The sequence below is a fragment of the Danio aesculapii genome, chromosome 1, assembly GCF_903798145.1.
Source record: "Danio aesculapii chromosome 1, fDanAes4.1, whole genome shotgun sequence".
Taxonomy (NCBI): domain Eukaryota; kingdom Metazoa; phylum Chordata; class Actinopteri; order Cypriniformes; family Danionidae; genus Danio; species Danio aesculapii.
The window spans coordinates 60,275,110-60,297,924 of NC_079435.1; the positions used below are offsets into that span (position 1 = coordinate 60,275,110).

Below are 22,815 nucleotides of genomic sequence, written 5' to 3' on the forward strand. Positions count from 1 at the left end.
ATCTGCAGTTTATCCTGCTGAGAGCGGAAATGTGAAGACAAACCCTGCAGACCTCAGAGATGCCGTAACAGTCAGTGGTTACAAGTCGACATCATTATTAGGCTTCTAGCGGATCAGCACACAGTCTTCAGATATTTTCAATGCCAATTACTCTCATGGTAGACTTAATACAACTATAGGTTACTTTTTTTTATAAGCATATATACATATTAAAACTGTAAAACAAAATAGCCTAAAGTAATAAAGGAAATTAGTTATCTATTTCATTATTAAATGCATAAATAATTTAAAATTTGTATAAATTCAGTTTAATTGATCTGAAACTTTTAATTACATTTTCTTTTCTTGTAAATAATAAAAGTTGCATCAGATTGATGGAAACGAATCTCAATACCTGCGTGAACAGGGCCACAATGACTTTTTTTTACATTGAAACAATATGATACAGTGTCTTCTGTCTACGTGACTGGCAAAGGCGTCAGAAAAAAATCTCAGCGAATATTTGGTTGACTTAGAGCTGCAGGATTCTGGCTAAAATGAGAATCGCGATTTTTACTTAAAATAAAGATCAGGATTTTCTCACGATTCTGTAGATGTGAAATAAAGCTTAATATGAGTCGGCTATTATTGTTTTTTCTCAAACATATGGTAAAACAACAATAATAATATTATGTGTGGATCTACTGTTTTCTATAAATAATTCTATTCTACTTATAATAATTCTGATGTTGAATTATGTTTGGGATATAGGCTTATGCTTGCAATCTGTCATTGACAACATTATTAGACCATTTAATTCACTGGTAAGATCAACATTATATAGGCTAGAGTAGTTATACTGACATTGTAAACATTTATTTTCATGCACAACTCTGTGTTCGCTATAAAGAAAAAACATCAAAAGCTTGTCGTAATAATAACTTTAAAATGCGATATGATCATTTAAATAATGTGCACGCTTTCGGTTTCATTTTCACAGCTAAGTGCTGTTCATACTTCGCGTGCGGCTCTCAAACGATCACTCTGAGCCACAAACTGAATATTATTTACAGCTTTATTACCTGTTACTCACAGCCTATGCAGGTTTTGGTATACTAAAGTAGATGCGCGTGTCTATCATTAAGTAGAACGTTACAGGTCACGGTCAGCAGCTCACGTCACGTGTGATTTCCCGGCCGCGAATACAGCATTATATGAAGACAAAAATGACATTTTTAGGTGAATTATACCTTATAAATACAGTATGTGACTCTTTCAACATCATTTGGAGGTGTCCATGTCGCTGAACAATGTATGTGAAACAAGACTAGTGCAGCCGCCTTTGCTTCTCTCCTGAACTTGAAAATATGATTGGCAGAATCGTAGAAATGCTGGATTAAGATCGTCTAGGGGGTCGAATTGAGATCGCGATCTATTTTCGATTAATTGTGCAGCTCTAGGTTAACTAATAAAACAGTTTAGTGATGTTAGTAATGCATAGAAAAACGCAAAGCAGAATTCCCCTGAGCTCATTAACCCACTGATGATGGTTTGTGATGGTTTTTAAGGTGGTTAATGAGGTTTTTTGTGTTACCTTGGGATGTTTGGACTGAACAGGAGCAAAGGCTACCTGATCAACATTGCATTCCTCGAAAAAACACTTGCAATCTAGACACAGTCACCTCATGCTTGTGATGCGGTACAATCCGTAAACTCCGCCCTTTAAATTAACGGCTTGATCTTTACACTGTAAAATCGTGATGATGTTTAATTATTGATCGTGGACCACAAGTATCGTTATCGTTATCATAATACGATTAATCGTGCAGCCCTATAATCCTTATTTCCTTTCGCTTGTTCTTGTACACTCAACTTTTGAAAACATCAGCAGCACTGACCTAAAATTATTTGTCAGTAATACAAAAAACATTGAGTTGGGTTAACTTAAGATTATTAGTTTTCTAGAGAGGTAAACTGTTCTGTAACAAAGCTTTTTAAGTTGTGCCAACTGAACATTTTTTGTCTGCAGAACTGGAATGCCTGAAGTAGAGTGAACAACAAAAAAACAATCCTTATTTCCTATTGTTTTTTCTCACCTTTCACCTTAAATTGATAGGACAGTAGACAGGAAAGCATAGGGAGAGGAGAGAGGGGAAGGATCAGCATAAGACCTCAAGCAGGATTCAAACTTGGGTCGCCGTGAACACCAATGTGCCATGTGTCGACGTACTAACCACTACACCATTTTCACCAACATGCAGTCAGCTTTTGAAAACTGCACTGATCTAAAATGTCTGAAGTTGAGTGAACAAGAAAACTTTTTTGGAAATTGGTACTAAGAAATAAAACATTATCAGAACAAACAAACATAGTTCAATTGAAAAAAAAGGAAGGCATGCTTCACATGTGAAGCATTACAAAGCATTGTTTGTCCAGACATGGTTTCATCCTTGTTTTGTTTACCGTTATTGTTGTTTTACCTCCTGTCCTGTTTCTAATTCTGTGTCTAGTTTGTTTTTTGTTCACTCAACTTCAGATATTTTAGGTCAGTGCAACTGATGTTTTCAAAAGTTGAATACACGTCAGTGCCAATTGTAGTAGTGAGTGCGTCGAGACATGGCACTCTGGTGTTCATGGTGACCCAAGTTCGATTCCTGCATTGAGGTCCTATGCAGATCCTTGGCCTCTCTCCTCTCCCCACGCTTTCCTGTCTTTACTCTGTACTGTCCAATCAATTAAAGGTGAAAAAAAATAAATAATAAAAAAAAATGTTCAGTAAACAATAGGAAATAAGGATTATGTTTTTTTTTGTTCACTCAACTTCAGGCATTCCAGTTCAGCAGACAAAAAATGTTCAGTTGGCACAACTTAAAAAGTTTTATTACAGAGTAGTTCACCTCTTCAGAAAACTAATATGTTGTGTTACATATCTTATGTTAATATAAACTCTATGTTTTTTGTATTACTGACAAATAATTTTAGATCAGTGCAGCTGATGTTTTCAAAAGTTGAGTGAACAAGAAAGGAAATAAGGATTATGTTATTCTTGTGTTGAACTGACTTTTTAACAGTGTTGATTGCTTTGCTCATCTCACAAAAGTCAAAGAAAAGTCAAGACATCAAATATTTTTATGTTGCTTTTACATATCTTTAATAAATCATGTTTAAAAAAATTGTTATAAAGTTTTTAGTCTATTTTTAGTGTATTTTAGAGTATTTTAGTCGGTTTGTTTGCTTGTTGAGATGACTAGAAAAGTTCATTTGATTCAACTAATAGATTTAGGGACGCAAGATTTTGTTAGAGTGAAAATCTATATTTAATTAATCAAAAATACAGTAAAAATAATAATATTGCAAAATACATGATTTTTTTTATTGATGCAAATCAGATTTTTCAGTATCCTTACTCTAGTCTAGTCTCATGTCGCTTCATTATCACATTCAGAAATCATTCTAATGTAATGATTTACCATTCAGTTATCAATTATTGACGATACTTAATTGTTAATAATCATATTTAATTACTTATTATCATAATCAATGTTGCTGTTCAGCAATTTTATATGAAAAAAAAATATTTTTTAGAATTTTCTGATGAATAAAAAAAGAAAGAACAGCATTTATTAGAGCAATGCTATAATTTTTGTAATTATTATAATAAAACTATAATACTATAATTGTCTTTCACATTTTAACAAATGAATACATCCTTGCTTAATAAAAAAATAACATCTTTGTAACAATTTAAGTTAAGTTTCGTTTAAGCTAGTGTTAGTTTAAGTCATTCATCCATTCATTTTCCTTCGGCTTAGTCTCAATTTCAGAGGTTGCCACAGCGGGAATGAACCGCCAACTTATCCAGCATATGTTTTACACAGCCAATTCTCTTCCAGCTGCAACCCAGTAATGGGAAACACCCATACACACTCGTTCACACACACATTCATACACTACGGCCAATTTAGTTAATCCAATTCACCTATAGCGCATGTGTTTGGACTGTGGGGGAAACCGGAGCACCCTGAGGAAACCCACATTAACATGGGGACAGCATGCAAACTCCACACAGAAATCCCAACTGACCCAGCCAGGAATCTTGCTGTTAAATATATAATATAGTTTTAATTGTAAGAAATAAAATCCCAGTTTTAGTTTGTACTGAATATGTGATCTCTAAAAATGCAGGCTTAAGAGACCCACTTAAATAAAACATTTTAAACATCCTCCTGATTATTTAACACTTCGACATGTAGTTTTAATGTTGTCTTTCATGCATCTAAAATTTATTTAGCAAATAAATAAATAAGCATAAGCCGTACAGCAAGAGTTTAAAAGTAATGTTAAAAACAGCTCAAATCTTTTGAACATGCATGGGAGTATTATAAAAAATATGGAAATATGAGTTCACTCAGAGACACTGATAAGATAACTGAGCTTTATTTCTCAGCCAAAACTTCTATTTAAATTGAGTTTCATTGATGCATGGAGAAACAATTGGGATGTTTTACATGTCCTGTGGGTTCTTACACAAATCTGCAGTGATTACACTAATTCCAGCATGTTCAGTCGGTGCTCATGAACTAATGATAATGATAACATCATTAACCCAGTGGATTTTGCATAATGAAGGCTGCTGGCATTCAGGGTGTCTTACTAGTCCACAGACAAAAAAAAAACACTGCAAAAGAGCCTCTGAACACATCAAACATTATTGTAATCAATTAATACTTTGCATGCACACCTTTATTATTATGCTTTTTACCAACATTTTACTATAGGATTTAATTAGTCAACATTGTTTGATCCATTGCTTGATTAACGGCTGTACCATTTGCTATAATATAAATTTAAATTTGATCATGTATAATAAAATGGTCATGCTATCTAATAAGGTTGCATTTGCTAATGTTAGGTCATGTATTTACTAACATGATGAACAATACTTATACAGAATTTATTAATCATAGATCAGCAATTACTGATGCACTGTTAAAAACTGAATTCATGCTTGTTAACATTAGATAATGCACTGTAACTTGAACTAATAATGAATTTATTTTCATTAAATAACGTAAACAAAGATGAATGAATACTAAATTCAATGTAATAAATGTAATTAAATAAATGTATTGTTTATTGTTTGTTCATTTTAATAAATAAATTAACTAATACAACCATATTGTAAAGTGTTACTATAAAAACACTGCACTATTATTTAGCACAGATCAATGAAATAATATTAACAGCTGTGTTATTAAATGTTTTTTTTACATTGACTAATATAAATAAAAATCTCCAAGAGCGGTACCTTATGTTACATGTTTGCTTGCATGTGTGTTTTTATTATCATTACTTTTCACTAGCTATTAAAGTCCCTTGTGAAATCAAAGTAAGTTTTTTAGATGTTATTATCAGTATGTTAGTCTTAATGATATAGTGTGAAGCTAGTGTACTCCAAAACATCTCGGTTATATTTGCAGCACAATTCTGCATGCAGAAGATTATGTTTTGAGCATGTTTTGATTATGTTTGGATGTGCACAGGTTTCCTTCCTTTTGTGTTAATGCAACATCGGGCTAAACATAAACCCAGCATTTGTGCGCTCAAAACGTGATTGTTTGCACACAGAACTATTAATGCACATGAAACAAGCCATTTTGCACGCTCAAAACATGCTCTTTTGTGATCAGAATTGTTAATGCACATGTAACAAGCTATTTTGCACACTCAAAACATGCTCTTTTGTGCTGTGAATTGTTAATGCACATGTAACAAGCCATTTTGCACGCTCAAAACATGATCTTTTGCACACAGAATTGTTTACACACATACAACAAGCTATTTTGCACGCTCAAACATGCTCTTTTGTGCTGTGAATTGTTAATGCACATGCAACAAGCCATTTTTCACACTCAAAACATGCTCTTTTGTGCTGTGAATTGTTAATGCACATGTAACAAGCCATTTTTTACCCTCAAAACATGCTCTTTTGTGCTGTGAATTGTTAATGCACATGTAACAAGCCATTTTTTACCCTCAAAACATGCTCTTTTGTGCTGTGAATTGTTAATGCACATGTAACAAGCCATTTTGCACGCTCAAAACATGCTCTTTTGCACACAGAATTGTTTACGCACATGCAACAAGCCATTTTTTACCCTCAAAACATGCTCTTTTGTGCTGTGAGTTGTTAATGCACATGTAACAAGCCATTTTGCATGCTCAAAACATGAGTTTTTGCACACAGAATTGTTTATGCACATGCAACAAGCCATTTTGCACGCTTAAAACATGCTCTTTTGTGCTGTGAGTTGTTAATGCACATGTAAAAAGCCATTTTGCACGCTCAAAACATGCTCTTTTGTGCTGTGAGTTGTTAATGCACATGTAAAAAGCCATTTTGCACGCTCAAAACATGCTCTTTTGTGCTGTGAGTTGTTAATGCACATGTAAAAAGCCATTTTGCACGCTCAAAACATGCTCTTTTGTGCTGTGAGTTGTTAATGCACATGTAACAAGCCATTTTGCATACTCAAAACAAGATCTTTTGCACACAGAATTGTTTACACACATACAAGCCATTTTGCACCCTCAAAACGTGCTCTTTTGTGATCAGAATTGTTAACACACATGCAACAAGCCATTTTGCACACTCAAAACATGATCTTTTGCACACAAAATTGTGTTGCAAGTATAACCCCATACAAAACAGCAATAAAATTCACAATTAGAAGATATAAAAATCCAAAGCTTGCTCATCAAAGTTTCTCATCAAATCTTCTGACCAATCAAATGCTCTCCAATACCTGACATGCCCCTCCCCCTTCAAAACACTTTCAATTACTTTTCATTTGATGCACTCGAGCTCAACCACTCTTACTGGCAGAGCTATGATAAAACAAAATGCTATTGGCTGTTTTTTTTAAGGGGGAGGAGCTACTATATGTCTCACCGTCTCTTCAAGTTTCAGATTATGTCACGCATTTAACAAAAATGCACGTTTCAAAGCACTTCACAGGATCTTGAAAGGTCTTGCAGCAATCAATGTCAACAGGAAAAATTTTTGTTATCCAAAAAATATGCAATTTGGTTAATTAATAATGGCAACAGGCCTACAAAAATAGTTTTGCACACACTGACCTTGCAGCTGGACAGACGATTCGTAGTTTCCGCTAATCACCGAGTCTGTGCTTGGAGTACTGCATCGATAGGTGGCGCTGTCGCTAATTTGAGCCTCTTGAATCCTCAGTTCCACTACATTGTCCACTAGTCGTGCTATGCTAATGTCACCACTCTTTATGCGGTCTCCTAGAGAGCGGTCTGAGAATGCAGGGTCGAATGTGGAGATCACGTTGATGGTTTTTGTTCCTCGTGTTACAGTCCATTCAAAGTATTGTTCTCTAGGGCCCTCATAGTCGGACACATCACAGCGGATGGACAGCGGCTGGCCCTCCACCCGGAGCAAAGGGCCCCCAGACACCGACACAGACCGGCAGCTGCATAAACCTGGAAAACACAAACAACACAACAAGGAGTTATTGATTGGTCCTTATATCACATACACTTTCAATTATGTCAACATGAAATTGTGTTGGCAAGCCATTTATTAAGCATATTTCCAAATGATACAGTGCAATCGATCCAAGGAGAGGCTTTTATTGTGACTTATTATGATTTTATCCACAAAGACAATGTAAATTTGACAACTAGCAATTTCATCTGATTTAAATCATTTAAAAAATTGTATAAATAATCAAAAAAACATTAGTAATGACTCTTTTAATGAATCTAACCAACTAATTTGGAACATCATTTAACAGATCAGCATATAATATGTTAAAGTTTTGTCGTGATTTATTATGACTTTATTCACTATGACAATGTAAATAAAGGAACTTGGCTTTTTTCTGATTTAACTCATTAAAAATGGTATAAATAAATATATACAATACAATTAGTGCTGGGCAAAAATTGCATTGCATCCAAGATAAAAGTTTGTTTTGACATAATATAAATGTGTATACGGTGTATTTTTATTATATATGTATTAATACACACATGCATGCAAATATTTGAGAAAATGTTTATTTATGGTAAGATATAAAATATATATGTGCATGATACAAATTATATATACATTTAAATATCTTTGTAACAATTATTTTGTTTGGTTTTGGTTCTATGTATGCGCATGTATCACTTATACATAATAAATAAATATATTTAATATATATTAATTTATATATATATGAACAATCTTTGCAGAGCACTATATATAATATAATATAATATAATATAATATAATTTAATATAATATAATATAATATAATATAATATAATATAATATAATATAATATAATATAATATAATATAATATAATATAATATAATATAATATAATATAATATAATTTAATATAATATAATATATGCATTAGTGATGATTCTTTTATGAATACAACCAATTAATCTGGGAAAGCTTTTAACAAATATATATATAATGTGGAATATTTAGTAATAATACATTAAAATGTCCTAGTTGTACCAAACTTTTGACTTGAGAAACATAAATGAACTCCAGTGACTTTTACAGTAAAAATCAACAAAAGGTGGAAATTTAATTGTGAATTATTATGATTTTATCCACCATGACAAATTTGTAACTTGCAATTTTCATCTGATTTAACTAATTAAAAATAATATAATATAATAAAATAAAATAAAATAAAATAAAATAAAATAAAATAAAATAAAATAAAATAAAATAAAATAAAATAAAATAAAATAAAATAAAATAAAATAAAATAAAATATAATGTAACGTAACGTAACGTAACGTAACATAACATAACATAACAACATAACATAACATAACATAACATAACATAACATAACATAACATAACATAACATAACATAACATAACACAACATAATAAACAATAGTGATGATTATTTCAATGCAACCAGTTAATTTGTACAGTCTTTTAACAGATCAGCCTATGAAAATGCAATTTTGTTTTGTTTCAGACACATTAAAACTGAACTTTTCCAGTAAAAAATCAACCAAATGTGGAACTTTAATTGTGAAATATTATGATTTTATTCACACTGTAACTGTAAGAGTAAAAAAGACCTGTAAAACAAAAACAAACAAACACAACAGAGTTATTGATTGGTCCCTTATATCACATACATGTTCAATTATGTCAACATGAAATTGTGCTGGCAAAACGTATAATGAGTATACTTTCCAAACAATGCAATCAATCCAAGGTGAGGCTTTTATTATTGGGATTTATTATGATTTTATCCACAATAACAGGGTAAATGACAGGGCAACTTGCCATCTTTATATGATTAAACTCATTACAAATGGTATAATATAATATAATATAATATAATATAATATAATATAATATAATATAATATAATATAATATAATATAATATAATATAATATAATATAATATAATATAATATAATATAATATAATATAATATAATATAACCAATTTGGAAATTCTTTTAACAGATCAGCATTTAATATAGAAATGCTTTGTAATAAAACATTAACATCAATTTAATTGTGAATTATTAAAGATTTTATCCACAATGTAACTGTAAAAGTCTCTTATTAATACAGTAAAGATCATAGGTCTCAAACTAGATTCCTGGAGGGCCGCAGATCTGCATAGTTTTTCTCCAACCCAATTCAAACACAGCTGATCCAACTAATCAAGGTGTTCAAGACTACTAGAGAGTATTAAGCAGGTACAAGTTGGAGCTAAACTATGCAGAGCTCCGCCCTCCAGGAATTAAGTTTGAGACCATCTGTATAGATTAGTGTTTCTCAACCACATTCCTGGAGGACCACCAACACTCCATGATTTGGATGTCATCTTTTGTCTGTTACACCCATCACAGGACTTTCAGTCTCTGCTAATGAACTGATGATCTGAATCAGGTGTGTTTGGTTAAGAAGACATGGAAAATGTACAGAGCTGGTGGTCCTCCAGGAACATGGTTGAGAAACACAGGTATAGATGATATAGCAATATTAAAATATTTGTAATGGTCAAATTAAACCAAGTAATGTAGACAGGACAGGTTTTGGCAGATCAGCATACAGCATATTTTGGAATAATTAGAGTTTTTACAGTATTTTTGCTCTTTGTTTCCTAGTTTCTTTAAAAAAAAAATTAAAAACAAAAAGATTACATTTAGAATGAATGAATAAACATAAATGACAATTAATAAACTAATTAGATTTACAATAGGAATTAATACAAGGTGGGATTTATTTTGTGAATCGTGGTCTTATTTACACTGCAAATAGTGCTAATATGAAAGAGTTATTTCTAACTGAAAGAAATTAGATTTGATAACTATTTAGGTGATTTGGTGATATTAAACAATTAGTTTAGACTTGATTTAAACCACTAAATTTAGATGTTAACAATTTAAGTTAAGTTTAGTTTAAGCTAGTGTTATTTTAAGTCATTCAGTCATTCATTTTCCTTCGGCTTAGTCTCAATTTCAGAGGTTACCACAGCGGAATGAACCGCCAACTTATCCAGCATATGTTTTACGCAGCTAATTCTCTTCCAGCTGCAACCCAGTAATGGGAAACACCCCTACACACTCGTTCACACACACATTCATACACTAAGGCCAATTTAGTTAATCCAATTCACCTATAGTGCATGTGTGGAAACCGGAGCACCCGGAGGAAACCCACGAACACACGGTGAGAACATGCAAACTCAGAAATGCCAACTGGCTCAGCCGGGACTCAAACCAGCAACCTACTTGCTGTGAGACCACAGTGCTAACCACTGAGCCACCGTGTCGCCTTTAAGCTAATTTGTTCAGTTCACACAACATTGTTTGCATGACTAAAAGTGAGAACGCAGCTAATTATCGCGCATTCAATCTAACTTCACATCACACCACATCTGAGTGTTTAACCTGATTTCTGAGTTTCATAAGCACATGACTATAGTTTGGCATATGGCACTTTACAATGGGATTACGAGGATTATCTTCAAAGCACACGGCACTTTCATAAAAGACCACAAATGCAAATGAAGCACCATGCTAATGATAACTCTGTCACTCTCACCCCACTAGACTTGCAAATGACACTAAATGAAAAAAGACTATCCTAAAATATTCCTTTCGAACAGAAAGCTCCAGAAAGCTTGACACGCTTTCAGCTGAAGGAACTACTGAGAAACTTCAAAACTGGGGAAGACACAGGAGAAATGCGCTTTTAAAACAGTGTTATTTCCACCATATACTCTTTTTCTTTCTCTCTCTCTCTCGCTGTGTTTTATAAAGCAAATCAAAGTCCCTGGGAAAAGCACAAATTCTTAATTTCCTGCTTTGAAGTCAGTGTTTTGGAGAGAAGTCTACATGATAAACTAATAGGAAGAAAAGGGGAGGAGATGAAATACATTCCCTGTCTGAAGTAAAATATGGTTTTAATCTTTGTTTACAGTGCACAGGTTCACATCAAAATACATGCATATGCAAATGCATGCTTGCACAAAACCAAAGCCAAACCTTGTATTGTACAAAATACATCATCTTCATTTTAAACATGTATATTTATGTATTTTCATTAACATTTAATACCTAAAACTTAAATAAAACATAACATCTGGCCACTTTATTAGGTACACCTGTCCAACTGCTCGTTAATGCAAAATTCTAATCAGCCAATCATATGGCAGTGGCTCAATGCATTTAGGCATGTAGACATGATCAAGACGATCTGCTGCAGTTCAAACTGAGAATCAGAATGGGGAAGAAAGATGATTTAAGTGACTTTAAACGTGGCATGGTTGTTGGTGCCAGACGAGCTGGTCTGAGTATTTCAGAAACTGCTGATCTACTGGGATATTCACGCACAACCATCTCTAGGGTTTACAGAGAATGGTCCGACAAAGAGGAAATATCTAGTGAGCGGCAGTTCTGTGGACACAAAGGCCTTGTTGATGCCAGAGGTCAGAGGAGAATGGCCAGACTGGTTCCAGCTGATAGAAAGGCAACAGTAACTCAAATAAGCACTCGTTACAACCGAGGTCTGCAGAAGAGCATCTCAGAACACACAACACGTCCAACCTTGAGGCGGATGGGCTACAGCAGCAGAAGACCACACCGGGTGCCACTCCTGTCAGCTAAGAACAGGAAACTGAGGCTACAATTCACACAGGCTCACCAAAACTGGACAATAGAAGATTGGAGAAACGTTGCCTGGTCTGATGAGTCTCCATTTCTGCTGCCACATTCGGATAGTCGGGTCAGAATTTGGCCCCAACAACATGAAAGCATGGATCCATCCTGCCTTGTATCAATGGTTTAGGCTGGTGGTGGTGGTGTAATGGTGTGGGGGATATTTTCTTGGCACACTTTGGGCCCATTAGTACCAACTGAGCACCGTATCAACACCACAGCCTACCTGAGTATTGCTGCTGACCATGTCCATCCCTTTATGACCACAGTGTACTCATCTTCTGAAGGCTACTTTCAGCATGATTAAGCACCATGTCATAAAGCGTGAATCATCTCAGACTGGTTTCTTAAACATGACAATGAGTTCACTGTACTCAAATGGCCTCCACATTCACCAGTGCTCAATCCGATAGAGCACCTTTGGGATATTGTGGAACAGGAGATTGATATCATGGATGTGCAGCCAACAAATCTGCAGCAACTGCGAGATGCTATCATGTCAATTTGGAGCAAAATCTGAGGAATATTTCCAGTACCTTGTTGAATCTATGCCATGAAGGATTAAGGCAGTTTTGAAAGTAAAAGGGGGTCCAACCTAGTACTAGTAAGGTGTACCTAATAAAGTGGCCGGTGAGTGTGTATTATCATACAAGCATTTTTCTAGGTCTCATTTAATATGCAAAGCAGATGTAAATGTTTTTTTTTGTGTTTTTTTATGTCAATCTAAAAATAACTGTCCTTCAATAGCTCTTTGCAGTATTTTAGGTTCAGTACACGCAGTTTTGTCTAGAGCTTTGGTGATTCAATGTTTAAGATTTAAAGTTCTCAGTGTTTCTTTACAGGTTCCTCAGATCAGTGTTTTGGTTTCAGGCTTGTTTAAAGCACCCGTACATTGATAACCTTCTAGGGAATTAGGGATTAAAGGGATCTTTAAGAGTCTTACAATGATTTTCCTTTTACGTGAGACCTTTTTCATTCAACTCAGACCTTGTTTTAGGAGTATAAGGTTACATGCCATTCATGTCAAATGCTACATGATACCTTTTTGTCATGTTAATTATCACTGTCAATTTGGAGACTACCAGTCCGACAACTGTAAGGAATCAGTGCAATTCTGATGCATCTGTATGCAAATTAGTATGATTAATGCATACGTATGAATATAAAGAATGCTGCCATATTTCTGTACTTTACCGCATTTAAAAAAAGCTAAAAGTGGGCCAGAACAGTTCTATAAAGATGCAGAAATAATCTTCAAATACTTTACTTCATATTATGACTATACACAAAGTCTTTGCCCACAGAAATCTGGAGATTTCCACAGATTTTTAAAACTCATCATTCAATATATTTAATCCATCACTCAATATATTTACTTATTCAAATATGTGTAAATATATTTATTGAATAATTTCAGTATTATTATTTAATAATATGCTAATGGTTAGACAAATCATGTGCAATACCATTTTAAAGCAATATTTTCTGTCTTTTATTGGATGTATTGTGTGATAGACAATGGTGCAACTTTGTTTACCGAACAAGTGGATCTACTTATAAAGATATAAAGAATAATAAAACTTATTATTTATTTTTTTTATGCATAATATTATTTATTTATTTACATTTTATGGTATTTTTTAATCAATTATCCACAGATTTATTACAAAAATCTACACAGAAATATCAGAAAAGTCTACAGATTCTGTCTGGCTTTGGTTCTGACTAACCTTCTATTAATGTTTGACCGTGCAAATTAGAAGAAAAGGGGCAGAACAATTATTTAAAGATTTACAGAGGCATAGTTAACTAAACTTCAATATGCATACAGTACTCACTTTAAGCTATTTACACTACGCTTTGACCATGTAAATCTAATTACAGTACAAAACCAATGCAGAACAATCCTAATATATTACAAAAGTTTAATTAGAATTATATACATTTTTAAATATACTTATTGTGAGGTATTTATTCATGACATCAAGGCAGAACAACTCTATGTTAATCTCATTTAGCCTTTTATGTAAATCTATAGTCTGCTATAGGCATTTAATCCTTGCTTTGAAGTATTTTTACAACACATTATTAGACCAAACTCTAATAATAGCAAGATGTCAAGGCAGAACAACTCTTTAATGATCGGGAGGTTTAATTAGACACAACCTGACCCATAAAATCACATTAAATAAAGCTATCTAATGTAATTAAGTTTATACCGATGAATTAAATCCTTTTTGACACAAATAAAAGCAACTAATTGAGATGTCACCAAATGAAACACGTTTTTTAATCATAGTTTATTCTAATGTTTTGTTTTTTTTGGACAGGTTTATTTAAAGTTATCAGGATGAATGCACAACAATGTGCTTTCAGAGATATAATCAGAGGCAAGTTTTACAAAGAATGTGCCATGGGTTATAGTCCTACTACAAAAGCAAATCATAAACAATATTACTAAATAGGTCAATTAATCATTTACCAAATAAATTAATACAAAAAATCAAAATATTAAGAAGAAATTATAATAATCCTTAAAAAATTTATATATATATATATATATATATATATATATATATATATATATATATATATATATATATATATATATATATATAAATAAGTAAATAGATATAGTTATATAGCCAAAATAATTACACCTTAGTGATAGTTTCCTCTTTAATTTCCCAAATGATGTTCAACTGAGCAAGGAATTTTTCACATTATTTCCTATAATATATTTTCTTCCGAAAAAAGTCTTGTTTGTTTTATTTTAGCTAGAATAAAAACATTTTAAGGTCAGTGTTATTATATATTTAAAAATATCTAGTCAAATATTATGTAACGTTACTGTCACAATGGCAAAGATAAAAGAAATTAGTTATTAAAACTATTATGTCAATATAAATATTAATATAATATAAATATAAACAGGGGCTAATAATTAAGTAGGGCTAAATGCTGACAACTGTAGATAGATAGATAGATAGATAGATAGATAGATAGATAGATAGATAGATAGATAGATAGATAGATAGATAGATAGATAGATAGATAGATAGATAGATAGATAGATAGATAGAGCAAATAATAAAGAGGTAAAAAGCACACATTACACCATCTAGAAGTACCAATATTAGGGACTAGTCAAATGAAACACGGTTTAGGTCACCTGACAAAACACCTGAACATTTTCCTGACTGACAGAAACGCTGTTGTCCGTCAATACAACAAAACGTCGGTTGTTTGACGGTTGACGTTCAGTTGTTCCGGCGGGAAACTCACTCACCGACAGCAGCGTACAGCAGGATCAGGACTCGTGTCATTCCCATGTCGCGCCGTATTCCCGGTTACGATCCGCGGACAGACCGACCGGTTTGGGATACACCTGCGATCCGGAGCACTTCGCGGATGTGATGACGTCAGGATTTGCCCGGTTCGCGCGCGAACGTGTGATGACTGACCGCCGCGTCCGTCCCGTGATTGATGCGCGCTCGCGGAGGTTTAACTACCGAATGACGGAAGTGGAGTGGGATTCCCTACGAGAGACTGGAGGAGCGTCACTCACTCACTCACTCACACACACTCTCTCTTTCTCTCACACACTCTCTCTCTCTCTCTCTCTCTCTCTCTCATACACACACACACACACGCACACACACACGTAGATAGATAGATAGATAGATAGATAGATAGATAGATAGATAGATAGATAGATAGATAGATAGATAGATTTGGAAGTTTATGTTTTCATTACACCCATATAAAAATAAAATATATGTAGAGTATACACTCATCGGCCACTTTATTAGGTACACCTGTCCAATTATTGACGCTAATTTCTAATCAGCCAATCACATGACAGCAACTAAATGCATTTAGGCATGTAGACATGGTCAAGACGATCTGCTGCAGTTCAAACTGAGCATCAGAATGGGGAAGAAAAGGGATTTAAGTGACTGAAGCTATGAAATTTTACAATAGAAGATTGGAGAAACGTTGCCTGGTCTGATGAGTCTCCATTTCTGCTGCCACATTCAGATGGTCGGGTCAGAATTTGGCGTCAACAACATGAAAGATCCATCCTGCCTTGTATCAATGGTTCAGCCTGGTGGTGGTGGTGTAATGGTGTGGGGGAGATTTTCTTAGCACACTTTGGGTCGATTAGTACCAACTGAGCACCGTGTTAACACCACAGCCTACCTGAGTAGTTGCTGACCATGTCCATCCCTTTATGACCACAGTGTACCCATCTTCTGATGGCTACTTCCAGCAGGATAACGCGCCTTGTCATAAAGCACCATAGATATTTACATTAGATGTCGCCTACCCCATTGTTGTCTATTGGAAGGAATGCGTCAATAGAGCAGCCATTTTAGTACAAGGTAGCGCTCCTTTGAAATGAATGTGGGACCAAGCTGCAGTGGAGGACTGTGGCCATCCAGAGCCAGAGATATACACATATATCTATGATCGGGAGTTTTCCCTGTGGTCAATATGCAAATATATTTTTAATTTAGAAAATTATTATTTTACATCACTTTTCTACATTGATGGACAAGTGACCGCACAGGCATTAGCGACAAAGAGTTTGTGTATATGGAAATATACTATCCACCCTCCCTGTTAAATTTGATCAAATCCGTGTCCTGAAACACACCCCCTCTCCTGCTTTCACTTCTCATTAACGGAGGGAGCGATTCGTTTGTGAATGAATCTCTGCTATGAACGACTCGTTCACTTGCAATACAAGTTTCTAGCACCCCAGTATCTTGTTGTCATATTTCTTTTGCATTGTTTGCTTATTTTATTCAACAAAACTAACATAAGCCTAGTATTTAGTGCAAGTTGGTGCTACTTTTCCTTATGGTCAGTGCAGTAGGTGACTGTAATATCATCAATAATGTGTTAAGCACAAGGTTCATAACACACAAAGACATAAAAAAATGAAATCTTACCTATGAAATATTCTGCCTTTATGCTTTGTTTTCTTTGTTTATTCGTTACTACACCTGTACACAGCGCTAAAGTCCAGCATCTTCACGTTGGCACACTGTCTTAACTAGTGCGGTTGAATGGCATTTGTGCTGGGAGCACTGTACAAATGTGGCGGCGCTGTTGACGCATGCTCAGGGTCCGTATGCGATATCTAGTGTATATATCTATGATAAAGCACCAATCATCTCAGACTGGTTTCTTGAACATGACAATTAATTCACTGTACTCAAATGGCCTCCACAGTCAGCAGATTTCAGTCCAATAGAGCACCCTTGGGATGTGGTGGAACGGGAGATTGGCATCATGGATGTGCAGCCGACAAATCTGCAGCAACTGCGTGATGCTCTCATGTCAATATGGAGCAAAATCTCTGAGGAATATTTCCAGTAGCTTGTTGAATCTATTCCATGAAGGATTAAGGCAGTTCTGAAGGCAAAAATGGGTACCTAACCCTAATAAAGTGGCCGGTGAGTGCATGTACACATTGTAAAATAATGCTAGGATATCATAACCCAACATTGGGTAAAATATGAAGAAACAAAGCCATTGGGTTAATAACAAAAAATAACATTTCAAAATATTGCAACAATGGTTGATTTAAAAAATATATATATATATGTTAAACTTTTAAGTTCTGACCATCTTTGCTCCTAAACGACTCAATATCTGGATGCAGACTTGGATTTGCAAGCTGAGACTGAATATCTCAAACTTGCAATGTCAGACTCAATAGGTCTGGCTGCAGATGCAATCTTAGCTGCATCCAATGCTTTTTAATGTGCTCACCCAACCCCACCCCTGACAATGACAAACTATCTCCATTGAGTGTATTGTGTCTGACGTTGCATCTCTGAGCGATGCAATCTCAGCTTCATAGATAGATAGATAGATAGATAGATAGATAGATAGATAGATAGATAGATAGATAGATAGATAGACATACAGACAGACAGACAGACAGACAGACAGATGTATAGATGGACAGATAGAAAGAAAGACAGACAGATAGATAGATAGATAGATAGATAGATAGATAGATAGATAGATAGATAGATAGATAGATAGATAGATAGATAGATAGATAGATAGATAGATAGATAGATAGATAGATAGATAGATAGATAGATAGATAGATAGATAGATAGATAGATAGATAGACAGGCAGATGGATAGATGGACAGATAGAAAGACAGACAGACAGACAGATAGATAGATAGATAGATAGATAGATAGATAGATAGATAGATAGATAGATAGATAGATAGATAGATAGATAGATAGATAGATAGATAGACAGACAGACAGACAGACATACAGACAGACAGACAGACAGACAGACAGACAGACAGACAGACAGACAGATGGATAGATGGACAGATAGAAAGAAAGACAGATAGATAGATAGATAGATAGATAGATAGATAGATAGATAGATAGATAGATAGATAGATAGATAGATAGATAGATAGATAGATAGATAGATAGATAGATAGATAGATAGATAGATAGACAGACAGATAGACAGACAGATGGATAGATGGACAGATAGAAAGACAGACAGATAGATAGATAGATAGATAGATAGATAGATAGATAGATAGATAGATAGATAGATAGATAGATAGATAGATAGATAGATAGATAGATAGATAGATAGATAGATAGATGTTACAATATGGGTTTCACATTTTGCAATCTGTTTTACAGTTTAAAAAACCTTAATAAATAGTGTTATTATCCTGACATCACAACAATTGATGCTCTTATGCCATCTAGTGTCCAGAAACACTCTTAAAAGGGTTTGAATACATTATGCATTAATAAAAATATAACAATTTATTGCAATTAAACATTTAATATCCATTGATCCATTTTGTTCCACAAAAGGTTTAATCAATCTTCACTCATGCAAATTTTCCCTTACCAAACCTGAAAGGATCTGTTCAATACCAAAAATGGCTTTGAGATCGCTGCAAACAATCAACCAAAAAAAAAAACATCCTTGGAACCTTTTTTTTAAAAGAGTGTAGTCATTTAGTGAACACTTCTTACCTGAATTGACTTTCAGTACCCCTTAGGCAACTCTAAACCAGAGGAACTTATAGTGACACTGATTTTACTCGTTTCTTCTTATTGACTTTTCACCAGTAACATTCTGGCTCTCATTTCTCAACTCTAATCAGCTAATAGAAAGTTCAGTGTATAAGCCTTGATTATTGCACCACTGCCTTGATTGTACATCTTTCAATAGTCATATCAAAGCACTTAGTAAATCAGCATACTATCATCTCAAAAACATTGCAAGAATTAGATGCTTTGTTTCCAGTGAAGACTTAGAGAAACTTGTTCATGCTTTTATCAGCAGCAGGGTGGATTACTGTAATGGCCTCCTCACTGGCCTTCCCAAAAAGACAGTCAGACAGTTGCAGCTCATCCAGAATGCTGCGGCCAGAATTCTGACCAGAACCAGGAAATCAGAGCACATCACACCTGTCCTCAGGTCTTTACACTGGCTCCCAGTCACATTTAGAATAGATTTTAAAGTATTATTACTGGTCTATAAATCACTAAATGGCCTAGGACCTCAATACATTACAGATATGCTCACTGAATACAAACCCAACAGATCACTCAGATCTTTAGGATCAAATAGATTAGAAATCCCAAGAGTTCAGTCAAAGCAGGGTGAATCGGCTTTCAGCTACTACGCCCCTCACTGCTGGAATCAGCTTCCAGAAATGATCAGATGTGCTCCAACATTAGGCACATTCAAATCAAGACTGAAAACACATCTGTTTAGCTGTGCCTTTACTGAATGAGCACTGTGCTACGTCCGACAGATCGAACTACTATGTTTTTCTCTTCTTTTTAATTCTTTTATAACACATTTTATCAGCTTTTATTTTATTTTATTTTTATTCTTACCATTTTTATGTTTGTTTTTATTTCTCTTATAATTGTTTCTTTTATTCCTGTTTATGTAAAGCACTTTGAATTGCCACTGTGTATGAAATGTGCTATATAAATAAACTTGCCTTGCCTTGCCTTACAGTGTTTCTGTTTTTGCACATGACCATGTGCTGCTTTTAGGTCACTAAGGTTTAATTTCCAAACAGAGAAATGAAAACACAATGCTAAATCTACAGTACTTCTGCTTATGAAGTCAGTGTCAATAAACTGCTACATTTGGTCAAGCAGTGCATGAGTGTTGAAAGTATAAGGGAAGAGAGAAGTATTTCATTTAAAGATTAGTCCTTTAATCCATTATTTAAAGACCCTTAAACAGGATTCTTGTTTAATAACTAGCCCCTACATGCATAGTGAAGAATAATGCAACATATATATTATTCCTTAAAGCTGCAGTTCACCCAAAAATAGTTATTTACAGTATGTTACTGCAATATTTTTAGCTGAATCTGTGGGTATTATGCAGGTCATTGGTCACTTGGTTTTGAGACAAAGAATAAGGCTATATGCATATGTATATGAAAGAAACTGTTTAAAGAAACAATTTAATTGTGCTTATGTATTCAGAGTCAATAAACTGCTGAATTTTGGTCAAGCAGTACAGTAGTGAGGGAAAAGAAAAGTATTTTATTTTTAAAAGTTTAACAATTAAAGTCATATTTAACCCTACATTGTCAACAATACTTCTTGTATTGTATTGATTCTTGGATGACTAATAGTCGCTAAATACACAGTGAAGAATAATGCAACATATTTATTCCTTAAAGGGACAGTTCACCCAAAAATGAATATTATTAGATTTTTTTTCATTTTAGCTGAATCTGTAGTTATTATAATGCAGGTCATTTGTCACTTGGTTTTGAGACATTAAAATAAGGCTGTATGCATATGTATATGTAAGAAACTGAACATCATTTACACTATTATTAGCTTTAATCCACAGCCTGCACTGTAAAAGAAATGCAGGGTTACACACAATTGTCCCAACACAAATCGATTAAGTTAACTATTAATGATTAAGTGGATTGAACATAAAACAAGTAAGTTGTTCCAAAAAATCTCAAGAATTGTGTTGTTTCAGCTCATTTTAAATTGAACAAGCAGCACACATACATATATATATATAGTATCATTCATTCATTTTCTTTTCGGTCGCCACAGCAGAATGAACCGCCAACTTATCCAGCATATGTTTTACGCAGCGAATGCCCTTCCAGTTGCAACCCAACGCTATATATATATATATATATATATATATATATAGATAGATATATATATAGACATATATAGATATACATATAGACATATATAGATATAGATATATAACGCTATATATATATATATATATATATATATATATATATATATATATATATATATATATATATATATATATAAATAGCGTTGATAGATATATATATAGACATATATATATATATATATATATATATATATATATAGACATATATAGATATACATATAGACATATTTATATATATATATATATATATATATATATATATATATATATATATATATATATATATATATATATATATAAATAGCGTTGGGTTGCAACTGGAAGGGCATTCGCTGCGTAAAACATATGCTGCCACTGCAAAGGATAAGTTGGCGGTTCATTCTGCTGTGGTGACCCTGGATTAATAAAAGGGAATGAATGAATATATATATGTATATATATATATATATATATATATATATATATATATATATATATATATATATATATATATATATATATATATATATATATATATATATATATATATATATTTATTTATTTATTTATTTATATATATATATATAATTTTTTTTTTTTTTTTTTTAATTTTGAGTGTGGAAAAACAGTTCTTGGGCTGCAGATTAAAGCTAATTATATTATAAATAATGGTCAGTTATTGCAGTTTATTTAATTTTTGCACAGACTGAAGTTTTTTACTTCATAAGACCACATTGTACTATCATTTTCTGTATGTGTTTATTTTTAATATCAAGAATTCATGACCATTCACTTGCATTATATTAAGAAAATCTTCTTCAATGTTCTACTGGAGAAAAAATAGTCACCTACATCTTCAGTGACCTGTTAAGTATATTAACAGTACATTTACAGTTAATGTAAATGTTTTGTGTCAATTATACTTTCAACCTTGACGCATGTGCCCAGCTATTTATATATTTTCTTCTGTGGTTGCCCTCATTAACTTTATATTTTGCTTTTCTATGTATATAGAAAAGTGATATACCATCATTCTAGCCACTTCCTGTGTTGGACAAACCCAAAAGAGGAAACAGCGACATAGAAAGTAATATAAGTGATCGGAAACTTTTGGTCAAACTCTCAGGGTGAATCAAAACTCTCACACAAATAAACCATTTATTTTTAATTATATTAATCAAGCTTCTCTTTTAATATATATATTTGTTTATGGATGAAATAAATGTCACATACCCTGACCTCATTAGAGGCGCTCTAATCTCTAATGCTTATAAGTGATAATAATTTCCATGATGACATATTCTGACCAAAATCAAGATTTGCAGACACGTCTCAGTTTAGTATAACTGTGGGAAATGATCTACTGATGATGATTAACTGGAAAATATGTGCAACACC

General features: G+C 33.4%; 1 protein-coding gene across 1 annotated transcript in view; it reads right to left on the bottom strand.

Annotated features, from left to right (window-relative positions):
* ptgfrnb (prostaglandin F2 receptor inhibitor b) overlaps positions 1-15,715 on the bottom strand; it is an 84,052-nt gene extending 68,337 nt beyond the window's left edge. Inside the window, exons 1-2 of the mRNA XM_056463503.1 lie at positions 15,502-15,715; positions 7,120-7,485 (exon numbers count right to left, since the gene is read on the bottom strand). Coding sequence (XP_056319478.1) covers positions 7,120-7,485; positions 15,502-15,544 — 409 coding nt within the window. The 5' untranslated portion in view covers positions 15,545-15,715. The remainder of the gene's footprint in view (positions 1-7,119; positions 7,486-15,501) is intronic.
* Between the last annotated feature and the right edge of the window lie 7,100 nt (positions 15,716-22,815).